This window comes from Aythya marila (assembly GCF_965140915.1).
Source record: "Aythya marila genome assembly, chromosome: 2".
NCBI lineage: Eukaryota > Metazoa > Chordata > Aves > Anseriformes > Anatidae > Aythya > Aythya marila.
Window position 1 is genome coordinate 21,854,512 of NC_139043.1, and position 19,765 is coordinate 21,874,276.

General features: G+C 37.8%; 1 protein-coding gene across 1 annotated transcript in view; it reads left to right on the top strand.

The window, feature by feature from the left end:
* The window catches only part of CUBN (cubilin), a gene marked incomplete at its 5' end in the record, with an annotated part of 136,839 nt that overhangs the window by 72,061 nt on the left and 45,013 nt on the right, over window positions 1-19,765 (top strand). Inside the window, 13 exons of the mRNA XM_082754389.1 lie at window positions 2,877-3,033; window positions 4,260-4,376; window positions 6,640-6,753; window positions 7,944-8,072; window positions 8,339-8,471; window positions 10,699-10,904; window positions 12,171-12,352; window positions 13,764-13,950; window positions 14,887-15,084; window positions 15,414-15,560; window positions 16,450-16,640; window positions 17,331-17,514; window positions 18,791-18,965. Of these exons, the coding sequence (XP_082610515.1) occupies window positions 2,877-3,033; window positions 4,260-4,376; window positions 6,640-6,753; window positions 7,944-8,072; window positions 8,339-8,471; window positions 10,699-10,904; window positions 12,171-12,352; window positions 13,764-13,950; window positions 14,887-15,084; window positions 15,414-15,560; window positions 16,450-16,640; window positions 17,331-17,514; window positions 18,791-18,965 (2,120 nt within the window). The remainder of the gene's footprint in view (window positions 1-2,876; window positions 3,034-4,259; window positions 4,377-6,639; window positions 6,754-7,943; window positions 8,073-8,338; window positions 8,472-10,698; window positions 10,905-12,170; window positions 12,353-13,763; window positions 13,951-14,886; window positions 15,085-15,413; window positions 15,561-16,449; window positions 16,641-17,330; window positions 17,515-18,790; window positions 18,966-19,765) is intronic.

Here is a 19,765-nt window from a genome sequence, read left to right on the forward strand (position 1 = left end):
ATACAGGGGACTGTAGAAAAGTACACTTCTGGGAGCTAGAGAGAAGGTTATGACTTGCTTTATTCCAAATGCTGGCAGAGACGATATTCTAAGAGAGGGCAGCTAGAACCCCCCTGTACAGGGAGGTTTTTATGGCTGAGAAGACAAAAAAAAAATTTTTTTTGTCATGTGCTTTTGAAAAATGCAGGACACATTTCAGCAAGGTGGCAATGAATCATGCAGTTATGTTCATTGTGTAAAGGGAAGAGAAAAGCAAATTGCAGCTACACACGACATAAAGGAAAACTTGGCTTTTAAGTCAGCGGATGCATCATTTTCCTTTACTCACACAACCACAGAAATGCGTTTCTCAGATGTTTTCAAAATAACTTTAAGAAGTTGCAGAGAGACACAACTTTCCTGAACTAATGTGTGAATGTTGTCGTTTCTGATGTGGACTCAGGATTAAAATACTCCCTGCAAAATAGTTTAAGCTAATAAATAGGAAGTGAGCAAAAATGATGCAGCATGGATAAAATATGCGTGTGCAAATTCTCCTACTTAACTTGCAGCAGCAACTCTTAGAAGTTGTGGCAGCTTGGCAGATACATCTTGCTTGGATCAGATTTTTAGCAAGTATAAAGGCTAGGAATTCTTTCTTTTTTTTCAAAGGAGGAGACACTACTATTCTTCAAGCAAGCTGCCCAGAAACAGCAAATACACTTGATTTAGAAAATATTCCTCTGACTTCATGCTCTTCTCCTAGTATTACCAAAGAAAGACTTCTTTCTTCCAGAAAGCTCTTGGAATGAAATGTCTGCTTAGTCTCTGACATTACTCACTCTTAATATCCTCCCTAGTGAGAAAGCTTAACTATTAGAATCTCATAACAGTCCATGTGTCAATGTTCAGATCCTCAGCTGTGCAGAGCAGCACAGATCATCAAAACCAACAGTTTGCATGAACTATAATGAGGCCCTCTCTCTGTTCTCTGTCAGAGAGCAATGCTTATTATCAACTCTAGCATTCAGATAAAATCGTCTCACTAATGTCCAGGGAAGGACAGTACCGTAATTCCTAAGGGTTATTTCCGTAGTCATTGCTTTTTTTTTTTTTTTTAAACCACATTCCATGGCTTGTGGTTTTTAACTCCAGGCAATCTGATTTATATACAAAATATATGTACAGTGGAAGAATAAACATTGCACAGTGCGTATTAAAGAGCTTACTGTGATGAGATGCAAAGTGAGAAGAAAAGGTTGAATGAATGGATATCATGGTTCTCTTTACAAGGTAATCATTTGTATAGGCATTGCAGTACACTTAATACTCCGTCACAAGGTCCCACACAGCTTGCTAGTGTTATATGCCTGAGGGCAAATGTTTAATTCATGAATACTGCATTGGCTAAGTAGGATATGCCAGTGGATTAAACAGGAGTTTTGTCCTTTGTTGCTCAGCTCTGAGGTTTATTTGGGACAGGCCGCCTTTTTCCCAGCTAATGTTTTTGTACTTTTTTTTTTTTTTTATCTAATGTGCTCAGGGTCTTTTGAATACTGGAAGCAGAAACATTGCATTGTGTTATACAGTCTAGCTGATTTTTATTTTTTTTTAATTCATCCATGCTACGTTGCAGAGGTTTGCTGGGATATGAGGCATTTGAAAGCAAAGGAAGAAAATATTGATAAAAAGTAGATTTTCTTCTAACCCAATGCCATTATTTTGCTCTAAGTGGGGTTTCATATAGCTTTTAACATCCTAGCAACTATCTTTCAGTAGTCTCACTATCTCATTCTTTTTTTCTATTTTGCTATAGGAAGCTGAGTCATGGGTTATACTAAATGGCGTGCTTGCAATCATGTAGGACATTAATGCTGAAACAGGAATTTAAGTCAACTCTTGCTGCTGCCCAGTGGCCACAAGCTTTTCCTCTGTGGGGCGTGCAACTGTGCTGATGCCTCCAGTGCTCATCACTGAGGGTGGCCCATGGCTCCAAACACAATGAATCATATCTGCTGGAGTGCTGCAGAAGATTAGTGGGACACTCTGAGCCATTTTTCCCTCTTGTTGATGGTGGTTGGTTGGTGGTTATTTTGTGTGTGTGTGTTTTGTCTTTGTTTTTGTAATTTTGATGTCACTTCAGATAAAACTCATTGCTTTTAACTTCACTATTCTTCTCTTCCTGATTTTGAAACAAAGAGGAAGGAAACAAAAATATCAGCTGTAAGGGAAAAAAGAGAAGGAAGGCATTTGTGGTAAAATTAAAAGTGAAGTTTTATAAAACCACCTTTGCTGCCTTCCTTACTTTTTTTAACTGTTCTTTACCCTCTACCTAAGTAGCACTTCACGTACATTTGTGTAATTCAGCACACTAAAGCCATTATAAAGCATAGATATATGGACTCTTATACTTCATGCTGGGTACGAGTATCTAGAAACCATAACACCAGTGTCTGCTCTTTTTACACGCAGTCATAGCTCCTACTATTGCACTAGCTGCATATCAGAGCCATTTTGGAGGTCTCTATGGTGGTAAGATTTAGGATTTAACTGAATAAAAACTACACAGGAATTCATTTTAGCCATTAACAGATGAAAATAAATGTATGGGATTATCTGGACTGTTAAAGTAGGGCTGCCTGCATACCATGTACATGCAGAGGAAAATTGTTGCTTGATGCATTTGCTTTATAAAGGTTACAGTAGCTTCAGCCTGAAATACCTGGATTTTCTGGAAATACCCACAGAATTAAGGTGCTATGCACAGGTTGATTGCACTGCTCATACCAGGGCTATATCAGAATCAAAGCATATGAAATATAAGATAGAGTATAAAATAAACGTATTCTCAAAATGCCTATTGAAACTCAGTATTTTATTTAACCTTTTTGTGATAGGTGTTTGATGGTCCTAGCAATGAAGCACCCCTTCTTAGAAAACTCTGTGGGACACAGCATCCTACTCCTATCACGTCCTCCAACAATCTGATGTACGTCCGGCTGCGCTCTGATTCAACCATCCAGCACAGGGGCTTCAGTGCTCGTTTTACTGAAGGTAATTTCTTAATTTACATAAGCACGTATTTAACCAATCACCAATTAGTTTGCATTAGAGACAGTCTTTCAGCATAGCTGACACCAGAAGAGTTGCTTCTGTACATACATCATACCAGCGTGTATCTTTAACAGCACTGATTTTTTAAAATTATAAACTAAAGAATTTAAAATCTAAGGATCATCTTAGATTCTTTGATTGGGAAAAAATTTGCTTTTAATAGAAAGCCATCCAGGATATGTCAGCTGCTTCTTATTCCTCTTCCCTTGAGGGCCATCTACCCATAATGTTTTTCCTGAGAAAAACATGCAACTGGCAGTTTCCCCAGTCCTACTGGCAAAGTCAGATTTTATATGTCTATCCATGCATGTGAATCTGAAAAGGTATAAAGCAATTTTGTGTGGTGCTATTGATGAAGTCCATGGATTCAGGCCTGCAAAACCTGCCAAACATCATGTATCCAATTTGTGGAGGACTAAATGATATTTTCCATGGTTTCTTTTTTAATACAAAAAAGACTCTAATGTGACAGAATCTTTCATAACATTACATACTATTTGATGATTGATTATATTTTTTTCATAATAACTTTGAAAGTGTATTTTTCTCCAGATATAATCATTTAGTTTTTGCAGAGAAAATCCATTTCTCTGATTGTTTCTTATGATTTTGTTTCACTATATGTTACTACTTTAGCACCTAATTCTCCACTCTGCTGTATAAAGCAGCTGTGTGTTAAACTCGGAACTGGGGTTTTTATGATGAGTCAGTATGCTTAGAAATCAGACATGGCAGCATTCAGCACTTAGCCAAAGTTACACAGTCAATCAAGCTCTTATATATGTGCAACATTTCACACAAATGCTGGTTTGTTGATGCACCTCACAAAAGGATAATGCCAACAGAATGGGATGCTTTCCTTGGACACTGGAAATCTCTGGAGAGTTCTTACTATTTTTTTCCTGTCTAGTTTCCAACACAGGGAAATAATCAGATAAACAGGTATATGATTGGGCTACCCTGAAAAAAAGTTATTTTGGCCCCAAGGTTGCTCTTCTTGTCTATGAGGTATTTCTTGGCTATTTGTTTTTTTCTACAACTTGCTGTCTTGAATTTTATCCTCATTTCAAATTGCTATAGGATGTTATATTTTACGTATCTTTGGCATGCAATCTAAGATATGTGTTTTATATATACAAATAATTATCTATGTGTTCATTCTAAAGCATGTGGAAGTTTCATAGAGTCAGATGCAGTTGGGGCAGCAATTTCCTCTCCTCTGTATCCTGCCAAATACCCAAACAATCAGAACTGCAGCTGGATTATTCAGGCTCAGGAACCATGTAAGTAAAAACATCTTTTATAGTTAGCTTGGATGACTAATATCCTCATCTTCTTTTCTATAGTAACAATAGAAAATTCCTCCTTTATTTCTCTAGGAAGTTCTGCATCCTGATAGTTGGAGAGAGAGTAGCTCTCATAATCTGTCCTAAATCAGATTTTACTGTAAAAGGTTTAGGGTATTGTGAGGTAAACAGTTGACAACTTTATCATCATAGGTGATTTACTGTGACTCAAGTGTTGAAATTATAAATGGTGTTGAACATTAAGTGAAGTTGGATTCATCCATGAGAAAATCTAGGGTTTATATATAATTAAAGCACTTGTGTTTAGCTGAGATTATTTTGGTCTGGATTTTTCATACTAGTGTTGTGTTACATCAAATCTATGCTGTTAACAAACAAATTAAAAAAAAATAAAATAAATAATGAACAAAGGTACGGAGGAATTTCAATTTAAAATGCAAATCAAAAAGAATACAAATAAACTGGTTTCATGCGTATACATATACCTTCAGTTGTGCCTGTCAAATTTATGACTGATAGTAAAGCACCAAGCATTTTCCATCAGATACTAGTATTACCTTTAATGCTTACTATTTCCTTTACATTGTATAAGTTTCCTTAAAAATATGTACAGTTGGGTCATAGTATCCTGGTAACGTGATTTAAAAGTGAATGTTTATTTTAATAGCAACTACTGAACTTGAGTTGTTCATATGGTATCTAGCCATTGTTATAAATCTGATTGGAACTTTCTATGATTTTAATAAGTTTATTTTATTTAGTTGTAAAATGAAGGTCAGTCTGCCAAAGAAAACACTGAACCAAAAATCAGGGGATAAGCAATACTTTTTTAAAGCATAGTTTCTTATACTAATACACGAAAAGAACATCAGCAAAACTGTTCCCCGCCTATATAACATTTATTTTTAAAGGCAATCTTTTCCTGGATACAAGTTGAAAACTCATACATAATTGTTGACTCCTGATTTACATCAGCACGAAAGATCAGAAAATCCTTCATAAAAAGTAGCCTATCTATGTAGTGACCTCACCCATGGGTCGGTGGGACCAGTACATCCCACACGTTCCAGGTACACGTGGCATTGTTATGCCAGTCGCAGTGTTACAGGGCAGACACAAAATAGATTTAGCCAATGGCAAACGAGGGCAGAGAGCTCTTGCTCTGCTTTTACTGAAAATGCCAAATCTCCTGCTCTTGCCCCCCACTGTGTTTTTACTTTTTATTTTGTGTCCCGAGGACCTGCATTGATAGCTGTAATTGATTGACTGGACCAGGACACAAAGAGTGCCCAACACGCAGATTATGCGGTTGAATGCCAGTCCGTGGCACCCTGCTGAATGCAGCGCCTGGGTCCATGTCTGTCATCTCAGCTTATTCTAGCTAATTAATTGTAGCCCAGTGAGAAGCAAAATATTTGTGTCAAATTCAGACTTGTTCAATGTGGGAGAAAGCTTAGGTATCACCTAAACCATGAGCCCCTCTTTCTGACCTGCTTGCACTGCACAGGTGCTCTGAGGCCAGGACTAATTATTGTCACAAACTGGCATTGAGAAAAGCCCCTATTCTTCCTGTTGTGACTTCACCTTCATTCCTGTTGGACAATCAAAAGCAATGTGAGAGTCAAAAATACCCTGGGTCAGAAATCCTCTTTTTCAGGATGTAGCCTGCAGTCTGAGGGTGTGGAAAATCCAATTCCAGACAAATGTAGCTGAGGGTAGTTAATGATCCTTTAACCAGTCCAATTGATGTATGTGGAATGTTACAAAACGATGAAAGTCCATCTCTTTCTAAGCCTGGAGCAGGGCAGCGTCAGTTCACATTTTGTGCAAATCTATTGTATAGATCACAAAGGGACAGAAGGTCACAGACGTGTAGGAATAAGTTTTGTTTCTGAATGTGTGAAAAATTTCCATGCTGTATTTGCAGACATTTTCAATTTATAATGAAGCTGTTCAGATGTTTGCAAATTTATGTTCATGTCTATATGTATAATCACATGCTTCTAATATTAATTGTATTAGAAAGTACTGAAATTTGAAGTGATTTTCTAGAACCTTTGCAGTAAGGATTAATGCACTTCCATGAAATTCACTCCACATGTCAAGTATGAAACTAGTTAAAATGTTATGCTTTATGGGGACTGACTGACTTCAGAAAAAACAGTACATTTGTTTACACGTAGTTATTTCTCCATGAAATGCCAAACGCCTTTTAAAGTTTTTCTCTTTCTGTTGCCAGTCAACCACGTCACGCTCTCCTTCACTGATTTTGCTATTGAAAGTGATACACAAAACTGTACAAAGGATTTTGTGGAGATTTTGGATGGGAATAACTATGAGGCTCCTCTTCGAGGTACTGTAACATTGTCTTGTTTATTTCATATATAGGATTGCACCCAAAATAAGCAGGTTTTTGTGAGTGTCTTCCTGCCTCAAGGATATATTTTTTTTTTCCAGTGGCCAATGTAGTCAGAGGAGACTATGGGTGAAGGGATAAGTCTTTGTTGAGAACAGCATGGTACTCTCAGGCTCTGACTGTACCCCTCTGCTCACTTGCAGTGTAGCATTGACTCCTGCTGCCTTTTCCTTCCTCTTCAGCAGAACAATACGGGGAACCAAGCAACTCAGTTTAAATTGAATTCCAGGTTAACAGTACAAGAACATAACGGATGGCTAGCCCAACTCAAGGGCTCTACAAACTCTTCAGAAGGGATAGGCTAGGAAGGAGAGGCAGGGGGTAGCCCAGTATGTTAGGGAGGATTGCCACTCTGCAACTGCCTCAAAGGAGGTTGTAGCACGATGGGGCCTGGTCTCTTCACCAGAGCAACAAGCGATAGAACAAGAGGAAATGGCCTCAAATTGCACCAGGAGAAGTTTATGTTGAATATATGGAGAAATTTCTTTAATGAAAGGGTTGTTCTGCATTGGAATAAGAAATAAATGGCTTGTAACAGTGAGCAGAATTCATTTTTTTTATTTTTTTTTGTCACCTACCTTTAGCCTTCACCTGGCAAGAAGGACCAGAACACTATCTGCTACCTTTCTTTTTCCTTTCAGATGTCTTTCTGCTAAATCATGACTCATATTCTTTATCTCCATGTTACAGTCCATTGAAGGAGAACTGGTGTGTTATTTCTCAATTGTTGTTTCCATCAGAAACAAACTGAATGAAATGGGAACTACTGGCAGACATATTTGTTGGGATATTTTTATAAATTTAATTAGGCTGTAATTTCTGGATGGAGTGAATGCAAAAGAACTCAATGGCAGGATAGCCAGTGACTTAGCTAGGGTGCCTGGGGTGCAGGAGGTCCAGGTTTAAATTCTTCCTCAGTTTAAAAAAAAACAAACAGTCTACCAGAGTTGAGTTCTCTGCTAATAAAACAGGTATTTAATTTTTATGTAGATTTAACTGACAACTACAATTGTAAGCAAAAAATTTTACTTTTGGCTGCTGTCAGGCATTAACCCCAAATGTTACATTATCAACAGTAATTACATGCAAACACTGCTTTTTTTCCTCTCTGGTTTGTTCTCTTTTAGGCCGTTACTGTGGCACAACCATGCCACATCCTATCACTTCTTTTGGTAATGCCTTGGTAGTCAACTTCATCTCCAACAACAACGTCACTGCCAAGGGCTTCCATGCCACCTATGTTGCGTCATCATCATGTAAGTCCATATGGCAGGTGTTGCTGGCTTATGCCTCTTATTTTTAAGAAAAAGACCAGGTCTTGTATCTTTTTGGCTCTCTGACATTACCTCTTTTAAAATCTTCTGTTGCCTTCCCTTTTTTTGGGTAAGGTCTCAGTATGGGTGTCAACAAGCTAAAGAACAACGAGACAAGGCGAAATGCTTTCTTGATTAGAAAATGCTCTATCAAGGTATTTTTTTGATGTCCTCTTTCTCAAGCCTCTGCTCTCTCCTTATTGTTGCAGCCTGTGGAGGTACTTTCCACATGGACAGAGGAGCTTTCAACAGCCCTGGCTATCCCGAGTCATATCCGCTCAACACCGAGTGTGTCTGGACAATTCTCAGCTCTCCTGGCAACCGGCTACAGCTGTCCTTCATGTAAATGCATTGCCAGGGGTTATTATTCAACACTTTAACAGAGCTGAAGGAAGGATGCTCTGTGTTTATTAGGAAATGTAATTACCAGATGATAAAGCTGAAACATGCTTTTACAGTCGCTTGGAAAGAGAACACAGGAGTGGTTGGTGTCAGCTGGTGTTCTCCCGTCTTAGTCATTGTTTATTATATTAAGGCATATACGGTGTGATATAAATAGGTGATTTATTGTTTGAACAACATGGGATGCTGGAGAAGCTAGTTTTCACTCACATATAAACAAGAAGAGGAAATTTAGTGTTATTGTACCTTTTCTTTACAAAGGAAACTCCTACTATTTCCTTACTACAAGATTCATCATACTATTTATTATATAGCTGAGTCATATAAAGAGCCCAAGTACTCCACAGATTGTAGGGTTAGAATTGATATTAAAGTTTTCAAAGTTTTTCCAACCATAAGGACAATTATAGCAAAGGAGGTACAACAGGGACCAGGATAGTATCCTAAGGAACATTTACCTTCAGCAAAGTAACTTTCCTTTGAAGACCTCAGACAGGAAAGTTATACGTGATCCACAGAACAATATGAAGTCCTTTACCAGAGTAGTTAGATTGTCCTTTGCCCATTATATGGGTTTCTGAGCTTCTCTGTTTCCCAGAATCAAAGGGTGACTGATGCCAAGAAACAGAGCACTGACCCTTAGTAAACCTTATCAGGGATCAGCAGAAATAGAAAAGTCTGAAATTTGCATTTACAGTTAATCAGGACAAAAGGAAAACTTACCCAATAACATGTTGACCGCATAAGGTACAATTTGTTAGACACATGCAGATTCATTAATGCAATGAAAAGGACATTATATTCCTCCTTTACTCAGTGAAGCAGAGAAAAAGCACTACAGCCTGGAAACATTTTCTAAAATATAAGCTACAAAATAATGAATAACAGCTTTTCAGAACCAAAACAGAAATCTAGTGTGAAGCAGAAACTATCAGCAGAGCATATATTTAGATAGATAAAGTGATACTTAGTAGATGTAGACGCTTTTTTTTTTTTTTTTTATAAAGTTACACATAGCTGAAAAGCAAGCTGAAAATACTGGAAAGCATGGAGTCATTGTGTGAAAAAGCAGTATTTATTTAATTTAATTTAATATTAGGTTTTTATAAAGTTTCTTTGGCGTAAGGTATTCATTTTCTTCAGCTCAGCCTGAACAGAAATGCCTGTCTTGCAATTTGAGGTTTAGCTTTAAATTAGTCTGAAGTATATCCAGATGAGTGGTTGGAACCATTTCACAGCATCTGTACCCTGAACACATATGGCTGTGTTCAGGACTGGAGGGGAGGAGTTGTTACCAGAAAATCAGAAAGCAGAAATATTTTGGAGCATTTGTTATAAGAGGCCTCTCTGGAATCTTTGCTGGATATTCACAGCCAGCTTCTGGAAAGTATATCGGATTGAATCAAAGCACTTCACTTGGAATAATAGATAATGACTTTTAGAATGTATTTAGCATTCTGCTCAGTACAGTAATCAACAATTTAGAATTTGATGTCTAAGTCCCATTCCTGTTCTAAGGTAAAAATTGTTTTAGAAGAGTTAAGAGTATTTATTTATTTTCAGAACCAGCCATGTGAAATGCAGAGATGGCATAGAAGCAATAATATTTCATAATACTGGAGACAATGATAAGGGACTTTGGGTTTTTGAGGTGTTAACTACAAATGAATCTAGGACTCTGGAAATTTTTTTTCTCACCAGAGGGTGTACTCAAATAATATTCAGATGTAGTGGCTGCAAACTGATTTTAAGGCTAAAAGTATTTTTTGCATCCAATAGGTGTTAACGTCTGACCTGGGCTTATATTAAAAATCAGTTTAATATTTCAGGGGCTTTCCATGTTTCAGAAAGCCCCTGTGTTGGAGAACCAGCAAATATTAAAAACTTGAGAACTCTTAATTTTGAGTTTAAAAAGTTTGGGAATTCTTTACAAATGTTAACTTTACAAACTGAAGCTCTGTCATAAAATAAGGGGCCAGAAAGGAGCAAGCCCTGTATCAGCAACACAAGGTAAAGAGCAGGAACTTCTGGTTTCTGGAGGGTTGCTGTTCTCTTAGCTGTTATGTCAGGATATTAGCTGCAGGAAGATTTGTAGCCTGGCAGGGGAAACTCTGAAATATGTTTCAGTTATATGTCTGCTAATGCTCTTCCACTGCTATTGAAACAGAACATTTCAGGTGGAATCTAGTGATGGCTGCACCAAAGATTACCTGGAAATTCGCGAACAGAATGCTACAGGCAGGCTGGCAGGACGATTCTGTGGAAACTCCTTACCTTTGAATTATACGTCTACTGTTGGACATATCCTGTGGGTTAAATTTGTCTCAGACAGTTCAGGCACTAATGTTGGCTTCAGGGCCACATTCTCTCACTGTAAGTAAATTCTATTTAATTGAAAACTATTGTTCTTTTGTAACACTTCCAAATGATTCAAAATAGTGAATGTTTGGCCCAGGAAAGACTATTAGAAAATGTTCATTGATGTCAGCAAGGCTGTGAATTTGCTTAAAAATATGTTATAAAATACCTACTAAACTTGTGTGTATGCAAATGTGTCAAGCATTACATAATCAGATGAATTAGACATGAAATTCTATCTCTTAAAATTATTATAACAATATTTCTTTGAATTGATCATAAAACCTTTTCAGAAACAACAACAAAAAAATACATGGATCGAGAAAATAAAATATTCTCTATTTCAGTGACTGTTTTCTAATAGTTTATCCCCTGGTTTTCAGATTCTCCCTTCAGCAGTACTGTGAAGTACTGTGAAGATAGGAATAAGAGCTATATGCTACAAAATTAACATCAGCCTGAGTTAACAAGTAGCATGTTGGAGTTTAAAATATCTGACCATATACCTGTGCTACATGAAAGAAAGCAATCATAGTCAATGTTTATGTTGCCTTTTATTAAGCAATTAACAAATTAAGAAACAAGTATTTCTTTTCCAGCCTTTAATTTTGCTTTTTGAGTACAACAGTGTCCATCTTCTGGTTTGTATCTAGATAACATTAAACAAAGAGCAGAATTGGAAGAAAAGGAAATTATGCCAGTTCATAGATTCAAAGCTACAAGGAACCATTGCAAACATCAGTACAACTTACTGCATGAACAGGCTGCTGAAGCCAGACATCCACAGCAATCCTGACTAAGCCAGCTACACTTCTAACCATCTTCCTTTATGACTTTATGACTTTTACTACTCATTTTCAAAAGGAATTATCATTATGTCAGAGCTCAGTAGAATCAAACCTGTTTTTCACCAGAAATCAAAGGCATTAAAAAAATCTCAGCATTTTCTTATTTAATGCTTCTTGGGAAGAAACGAACATGAGGTAGGCAGGGTGAGGAGGGAATTTAGCTATGCCATGTTCCCATCTTTCCTAGATGTAGAGCCGTATGGCTCAAATGGACAATTTCCTTCAGATAAGGGCACACTGCATCCCTCACAGCAAGAAAATAATTAGGTGTGTGCTCTAGGACTGAGACAGAAATCTATGCCTCACAGCACTGTCTAGCCCTAAGTAAATTAAATAAGAAGGGCTGAAATGAAAGCTTTCTTCCAGAATAGGCCCCAGTGCTTCTTTTAATCTATGTGAAGAAGAGATTAGTTATCTCTTGCTTGTTTTTCAGTGTACGGAAATGACATTGTGGGAAACAGAGGACAAATAGCTTCACCACAGTGGCCAAGAAGCTACCCTCACAATTCTGATTACCAGTGGCGGATAAGTGCCAATGCTTCACAAGTTATCCATGGCCGTATCCTGGAGATGGATATTGAAAATCATCACAGATGTCGTTACGACAAGCTAAAGGTGATTTTATTGTAAGAAATTCTTTAATTCCATTTAGCTTTGATAAAAGCAACGAACAAAGACACCTACAAGATGGATTTCCAAGGATCTGGTTGGGACTCTTTTTTTTTTTTTTTTGCCATGCCCTCTTTTCAATAATTATTAGGTATAGGAAGGGATACATACTCTGTGGCTCCCTAACAGCTATTTCCAAGCTGTAAGTTTGAAATTTATTAAAAATAATTCCATAATGGACATCTCAATACCTATAAAATAAGGTTATTTTAAAAGCCTGCAAGGAATGATCCTTTTCTTGCACCTCTTTTGATCACTGGATCAATAATTTGCTGTTGGCAGTAGGTAGTTACCTCTATCTTCTTGTTTATTGTTTTTCTATAATATAGACAAGCTTTTTGAGGCTGAAAAACACTGTAAGCATGATGCTAGGCATAATGGAGCAGTAGAGGTAAAAACTTCTTTCTAAACTTAAGCACAGCTACTTAAACAAGGTTTGTTGTTTTGTGTTTTTGTTGTTTGCTTGTTTTTTAAACCAGTTGACAATAATTATCCTTTGGAACAAGAAAGTTAATACTAGTTTTACTAGTTAAACTAGTTAATACTAGTTTAACATATTTAACACTCATTTCATTGTTAATCCATTGATATCAAAATTTAATATTAGTTCATAAAGGAAATGTAGCTTTTTCCTTCATCTCGTGTCAGATTTTAATGGTATCTTCATTCTTTTAATTCAGCCTGGCTTTCTGTCTGTCCATCTAAAAGCAAAAGTAGTTTCTTACATCAGCTAGACATCCAGTGGATGACTCGAGGATCAGATTTTCAATGTTATGATAATATTTATTTATATTTCCCAGCTTACTCTACTTGGCCTAGGACAAAAATAGATCTGAAAGGTAGCAAAAGAGAAACATCTTTTAACTACCAAGAACTTGGCTTATTAATACATAAAATAGAAATACATTATTACATACTTTTAAAAGAATTTAAAATATAAGTATTCCTCATGAGGGAAAAAAAAAAAAGAAAGAAAACAATACCTTTTTATCTGTAGATCATATCACTTTTCCCTCAGCAAGGAACAAGATTGTGCCAGTGGACTTTTTTTGAAATGGGATGCCAGTCATTGGACCCAAAGAACAACCCTGTTGGGAATGAGCTGAGATTGATGGGTTCTGTCCAGTTCCTTCTTCCATGAAAGCTTCATAAATAACACTGTATAATGGAAGGGGAGATTTTGTTCTCTTTTTATAAGAGGGGTTTCCCTCTAATTGGGATTTGCTGAAAGATTGTCCAAATCCTTCTTGCTCATTTAAAGAGGGTAATTTTCTCCTTGGAAACTTGCTAACTATGAGGAGAATGAAAATATGCCTCTGTGAAGAATAACGCTTTCACTGTTGTTTTCTCATTGCAGGTTTACGATGGGCCCACCATCTATTCTCGGCCTATTGCAACGTACTGTGGTGCAGATCTTGCTTCTTTTGCATCCTCTGGCAGCTCAATGACAATCCAGTTCCAGTCAGATTCATCTGTGACTGGAAAAGGCTTTCTTCTGGAGTGGTATGCAGATGCTTCTGCTGCTACACACACCATTGCTAGAGGTGAGTTTTCAGTGGGTTATGTGGTTAAAAGTGACATAGCCAGTGCTATCCTAAGCTTTACTTTAAAAACAATACAAAACAAAATCCTCGTCACAAGAGGAAGCCCTAGCTCGTAACTGTTTAGCCCTAGGTAAACATTTTATATGCTTACATGAAAAAGTATTCCTCTTGAAAGACTATTCTTAAATCACTGGTCATTATGATTTTAAAACCTTACACTAGACTGCGTCATGTATTCATATATAGAATATGCTCGTTATGATCATGTATCTCTTTGAGAAATAGTTCCTGGAAGGAGAGGGAATGTGTTTATTATACCATCAGTTTTCTTTGAGCAAGTTCAACAAGAGAAAGTTAATACTATCTGGGACATAGTGCAATGCCTTCTTTCTAAATCTAAAAGAAAATTCATAGGGACAGAGGGACTGACCCCTGGGGCTCTGCAGCATAGCAGCAGTATGTAATGGTCTTATGCTCTAGCAGAGCACTGAACTACTATGTATCCCAGCAAGGAGTCCATCTTGCCTTAAATTTACTGCTGAAACAAAAGCATTTCAGTTTGTAGAGGGTCTAAATTGTTTATGTATTACTGGTTGTGTATGTACCCTTCTTTTCTGAATTACAACCAGCGTTAAACTGTGGTAGGAACCTTAGGACATTTTGTAGATATTCCTCATGGTAAAATAGGCCACATCACTACTACACCATGTAGCACAGGAATATATACAGTCCTTATAGGTCTGTATTTTCAGGCTGTTTAGTCCCAGTCCAAATCAAAGCAATGCTTGAAGAAATGCCTTTCTGTGACTACATAGACATAGTGCCCCCATTCTGCTTAATGACAGGACTTAATGACAGGACTGTCAAATTATACAGGGGAAATGTTCAATTTTATAAGAGGATGCTTTCATTCTTATCTTCTTGTACATCTTCTAGGTGCATGTGGAGGGATTGTAACAACTGAAGAAACACCTTCATTCCTCTTCTCGCCGGGCTGGCCCATGAATTACAGAAATTTTGCTGACTGTGTGTGGCTTATCAGAGCTCCTGGATCCACTGTGGAGTTTATTGTCCTGTCTCTGGACATAGAATCTCACAGCTCATGTGACTATGACAAACTTATTATCCGAGATGGTGAGAAACCAATCTTGCCCTACCCCTGTAGCATGACACAGGGGGTCCCTGCATTGTGAAGTCTCTTGTCCATAGAGCTTAAGTAATCCAGACAGCAATACGAACAGCATCTACACCAGTATTCTTCCTCTGTGTTGAGACATTCTGCTAGTTAAAGCAAAGCTAGTAAAGTCTAGCAAAATACTTGTTCATCTATAAAAATATTTCTCAGTCTGTGAGGGTTTAAAAATCTTGAAAATTACCTGCCTGAAAGTGTGAGAACCACAGCGAACAAAATGCAAAGTGAAGTGGTTTGATTTTCATATTAACATGTCTTCTTTTGATCTCAGGAGACACTAGTCTTTCTCCAGTGCTTGCTACTCTCTGTGGACAAGAACCTCCTGGGCCAGTAAGATCAACTGGAGAGACAATGTTCATCCACTTCGTGTCAGATGGCAGTATCACTGGAGCTGGGTTTAATGCCTCGTATTACAAAAGTAAGATTTGTTTCTCTTCTCCCCTAGATAAATGTCTGCCTTACTGCTAAAAACTGGATAAGGAAAGAAAAAGACTTGTAATGACATTTTTAACATCTGTCTACAATCTATCCCATTAACCACGTAGATTCATTATCCAGGTCTCACCGATACGCATTAAAAATCTCTGATTTTGCAAAGGTGAAATTTGCTATTTGTCCAGCAAAGTTATGCAGTAAAGTGTGATTCAAACAGATTAGTTACCTTTCAGAAGTTAGAAAAAGGGCTTGCAAAAGGTTAGAACAGCTCAGCTGTAGAGTGAAAGAGAAATAATTCCCAGCTAGGAGAGGGAAGTAAGTGACTCAAAGCATAGACACAGAACGGAGAGAGACAGATGTTGAGAGCTGTGTAAATTCCTGCAGAAATAACAGCAATTTGCAAAGGCATGCCTTCCACATGCACTTAGGGCTGGTAGCAGATTCCTGAATGAGCTGAGGCACCAAGGAAGGTGTTACAATAACAATGGGCAGCCAGGAGAACTTTTTATTACTGGAATCTATCTTGACAGTAGGTGACAGTGGTTTAGTCCATGAAGCAATGAACTCAAACATCATAAGCATTTGCTCATGCCATGGGAGGTCTTTGGCACAGAGGCCATGCTTACTTTTCTGTTACGTCTGAGAACTGAGTTTAAGCATCAAGATGTTTGGTGTGTGTCATCTTGCAATGTACTAGCTTGTATTTGGGAGATCATTCATTGTGTGCATTGCTCTATGGCCTTCAGTTTTTCATGTGCTTTTCTCTGTTACATCCTCCCATTAGGAGGGAGGTGTTTTTTTTTTTTGTTTTTTTTTCTGAATGAATAGTTGATGCCAATATTTTCCTCTTTGCTTCAACTCCTTTCTCCCAGGTTGTGGAGGCTATTTGCATGCAGACAGGGGTGTGATCACATCACCCCACTACCCTCAAGACTATTCTCCTAATCTGAATTGTTCCTGGCATGTACTGGTAACCTCTGGATTTGTCATTGCTGTCCATTTTGAACACCCTTTCCAGGTTAAGAGTGAGGATGCTTCCTGTAACTATGGAGATTATGTAGAGGTGAGATTATTGGCTAGGTCTCCAAATCACAGAATGGTTGAGGCTGGAAGGAATGTAGTCTAACCCCCCTGCCAAGCAGGATCACCTAGAGAATATTGCACAGGACTACATCCAGGTGGATTTTGAATATCTCCAGAGAAGGAGACTGCACAGCCTCTCTGGACAACCTGTTCCCAGTGCTCTGTCACTCCTTGCAGTAAAGAGGTACTTTCTCATATTGAGCTGAAACTTCCTGTGCTTCAGTTTGTGCCAGTTGCCTCTTGTCCTGTCACTGGGCACTACTGAAAAAAGCTTCGCCCCATTGTTTTGACCCCCTCCCTTCAGATTTTTATGCACGCTGATAAGATTCCCTCTCAGTCTTCCCATCTCCAAGCTAAATAGGCCCAGCTCATTCAGCGTCTCCTTGTATTACAGATGCTCCAGTCCTCCAATCATCTTAGTAGCCCTAAATCCTCAAAGGTGTTAAAGCTTCTGAATCTTAGTGATTTTAGTGTCTGTGAGGGAGCCCAGGCTCTTGGGAGGTGGAAATACCAAACTGAAATAACACAAATGATATTACTTATCTCTGTGTCTTATATTGCTGTGCATTAATTAATTAATCGCTAGGTTATTGTTTTCCCCTATGGCTGGGAGCATTGAAATGGAGTCTACTCAAAGCTTGCATGACCTTAGCATTTTTTCTTTTTCTAGCTGAAGAATGGGTTAGATGCTGCTGCCCCACCTTTGGTGTCTGGAAGAGGGAATGGTCGCTTTTGTGGAAGCAGCCCCCTTTCTACCATGTACACCACAGACAATCAGCTATTTGTGCACTTCATTTCTGACAGCAGGAATGAAGGTCAAGGATTCAAACTGAAATATGAAGCTAAGAGCCTAGGTAAGTCTAGAAAATAAACATGAGTTCTGCAACTCAATAGAAATGACTTGCAATTTGTCCTCTTAAAGGAGGTTCTTGTTATAAATCCCAACAGACAGGGAAACCTTATGGCAGGGAAAGCTTTGGTGGGAAAGTAGCATCTGAAATAAAGGAGAGCTGTTCATAATTCATGCAGGAAAGGAAAAGAAGCCTGGAAACAAGAACATTATTTTGGACATACACTACCCAGTGCAAGTACTAAGTAATGGCAGCAATGATTTAGGCTAGTATGTCTAGAAAGGTGATAACATTTCTCACAAGTTTTTCTCTCAGCTGAGAAAATAACATTCCCTGCCTGAGCTAACATTTTTCAAAAAATGAAAACAAAAAGACTTAGGTGCCATGGGTAAATTGGAGATTTGATGTTTACAGTTATTTCACTGTATTCATGCCACATACCACTTGGGATTCAAAAGCAGGCCTCCTGCTAAACAGTGTAACTAAACAAAACTAAGGTAACCTGTCAATCTACTTACATTTTAAAGCGCCTGTTTTCCTGTTTTCTGCCTACTTTCCCCTGCTGCCACAAAGAATCATTGTTAGTATTTCTGTCCGGTATTCATAAAGGAAATAGGTGAAGCTGTATAATGCTGTTTCTACCACTTCAGTTTAGAAAGCTTGACTAAAATCCTGTGTTTACCAGCATTGCTAGAACATTTATATATATATATATATATATATTTTTAATAAACTATATATATATATTGAATAAATTTATTTATATATATATATATATATTTTTATTATTATTATTATTATTTTTTGTCTGACAGAAAGCTGTCAAAATAGAATAAAGGACCTGAACTAATCTTCATGTTTGCTCTGACTGGCATCTCTCATGCATTCATTATTGTCTCAAACAGGCATTTCAAACATTTCAACTTCTGGAAAGCAGAAGTAGGGAAAGAATCACAGAAGCATTGATGAGTCTGATCTGTTGGCTTTCTAGCTTTAAGAATTGGGATAGGAATAAGGCAGAAAACATATTTCCTGCTTGGCTTTGAAGCAATCCAAGGAAGACCTGATAGCAGTTTAATTCAGGGACCAGAACATGTGGAAATGAGGAAGGCTAGGTAAATGATTTCCCACAGTAAGTAATAATAAACAAAAAAATATGTTTTGATGTAGCTATATGACAGTGGAAGGAAACTGTGTTGGAATATTGTGATGACTCATATTTTTGATGCCTCACCCACTTCCTTAACATGTTTTTTATTGGCGATCTTTTCTTTCCCAGATTGTGGAGGGAATATTTATATCAATGATTTCAACCCCAGTGGATATACAACCTCCCCCAACTATCCGGACAGTTATCCCCCTCATGTTGACTGTGTCTGGACCATAACTGCCCCTAATGGACATGCAGTAGAGCTGCAATTTGAAGATCAGTTTTACATTGAACCTTCACAAAAGTATATATCCACATTATTTTGCCTGTGTTTCTCCAGAGACTTCATTCTGATTTTTCTTTCCCTGTTGCTTTCTCTAATTCCTCTCAGAGCACACTTCCAGATTTACAGCCAAAAGGGATTATGAAATTTTTAGAATAGATCACTGAAGCTATCAAGTCACTGGTATACATTCCCAGAACTTTGCAGCACATGGTAGAGATAAATGTAACAGACAGAGAGGAAGCATCCATTGTTGAAAGGTGTTTTCTGTAAACATCTGTGCACTCTAGTCCTTTCATATTCATATTTTCATTGTGACTACCGACTAGTTTTAAGTCCAATGGATTACCACGATAAATATTTGCCTCCCTCCTCCATTGCCTGTCTGCTGAGTTGCAATGGATCTGCATGTTTTGCACATTGACCCCAACTCCCCTCCACAAAGCATAAAACAAGACCTAGTTTTCAGCTGATGTAATTTCATTGAAGCCATGTTCAGAAAAAAATGGAACTGGAGAGAGAATCCTAAGGGTGTCCTTCCTCTCTGACTTCCATCAATGTCCTCTGCAGGCTGGTACAACATTCTGAAGGCAAAGCTGTTGGTTAAGATGTTTTGAGCCTTTCTATGTCCACCTAAGTAGGCCCTTGTATTTGAATTTTTATTCCTTTCTTATATCTGTTCCTCAATTCATCAGTTATCAACAGACTTAATAGGGAATAGCTGCTGAATCTGAATTCTACCAAAAAACTCATGTTAACGATAGCCACAACTACTTTGCTAGGGCTGTTCATACTCCTCCAAAGGACAAGTTTCTGTCAGA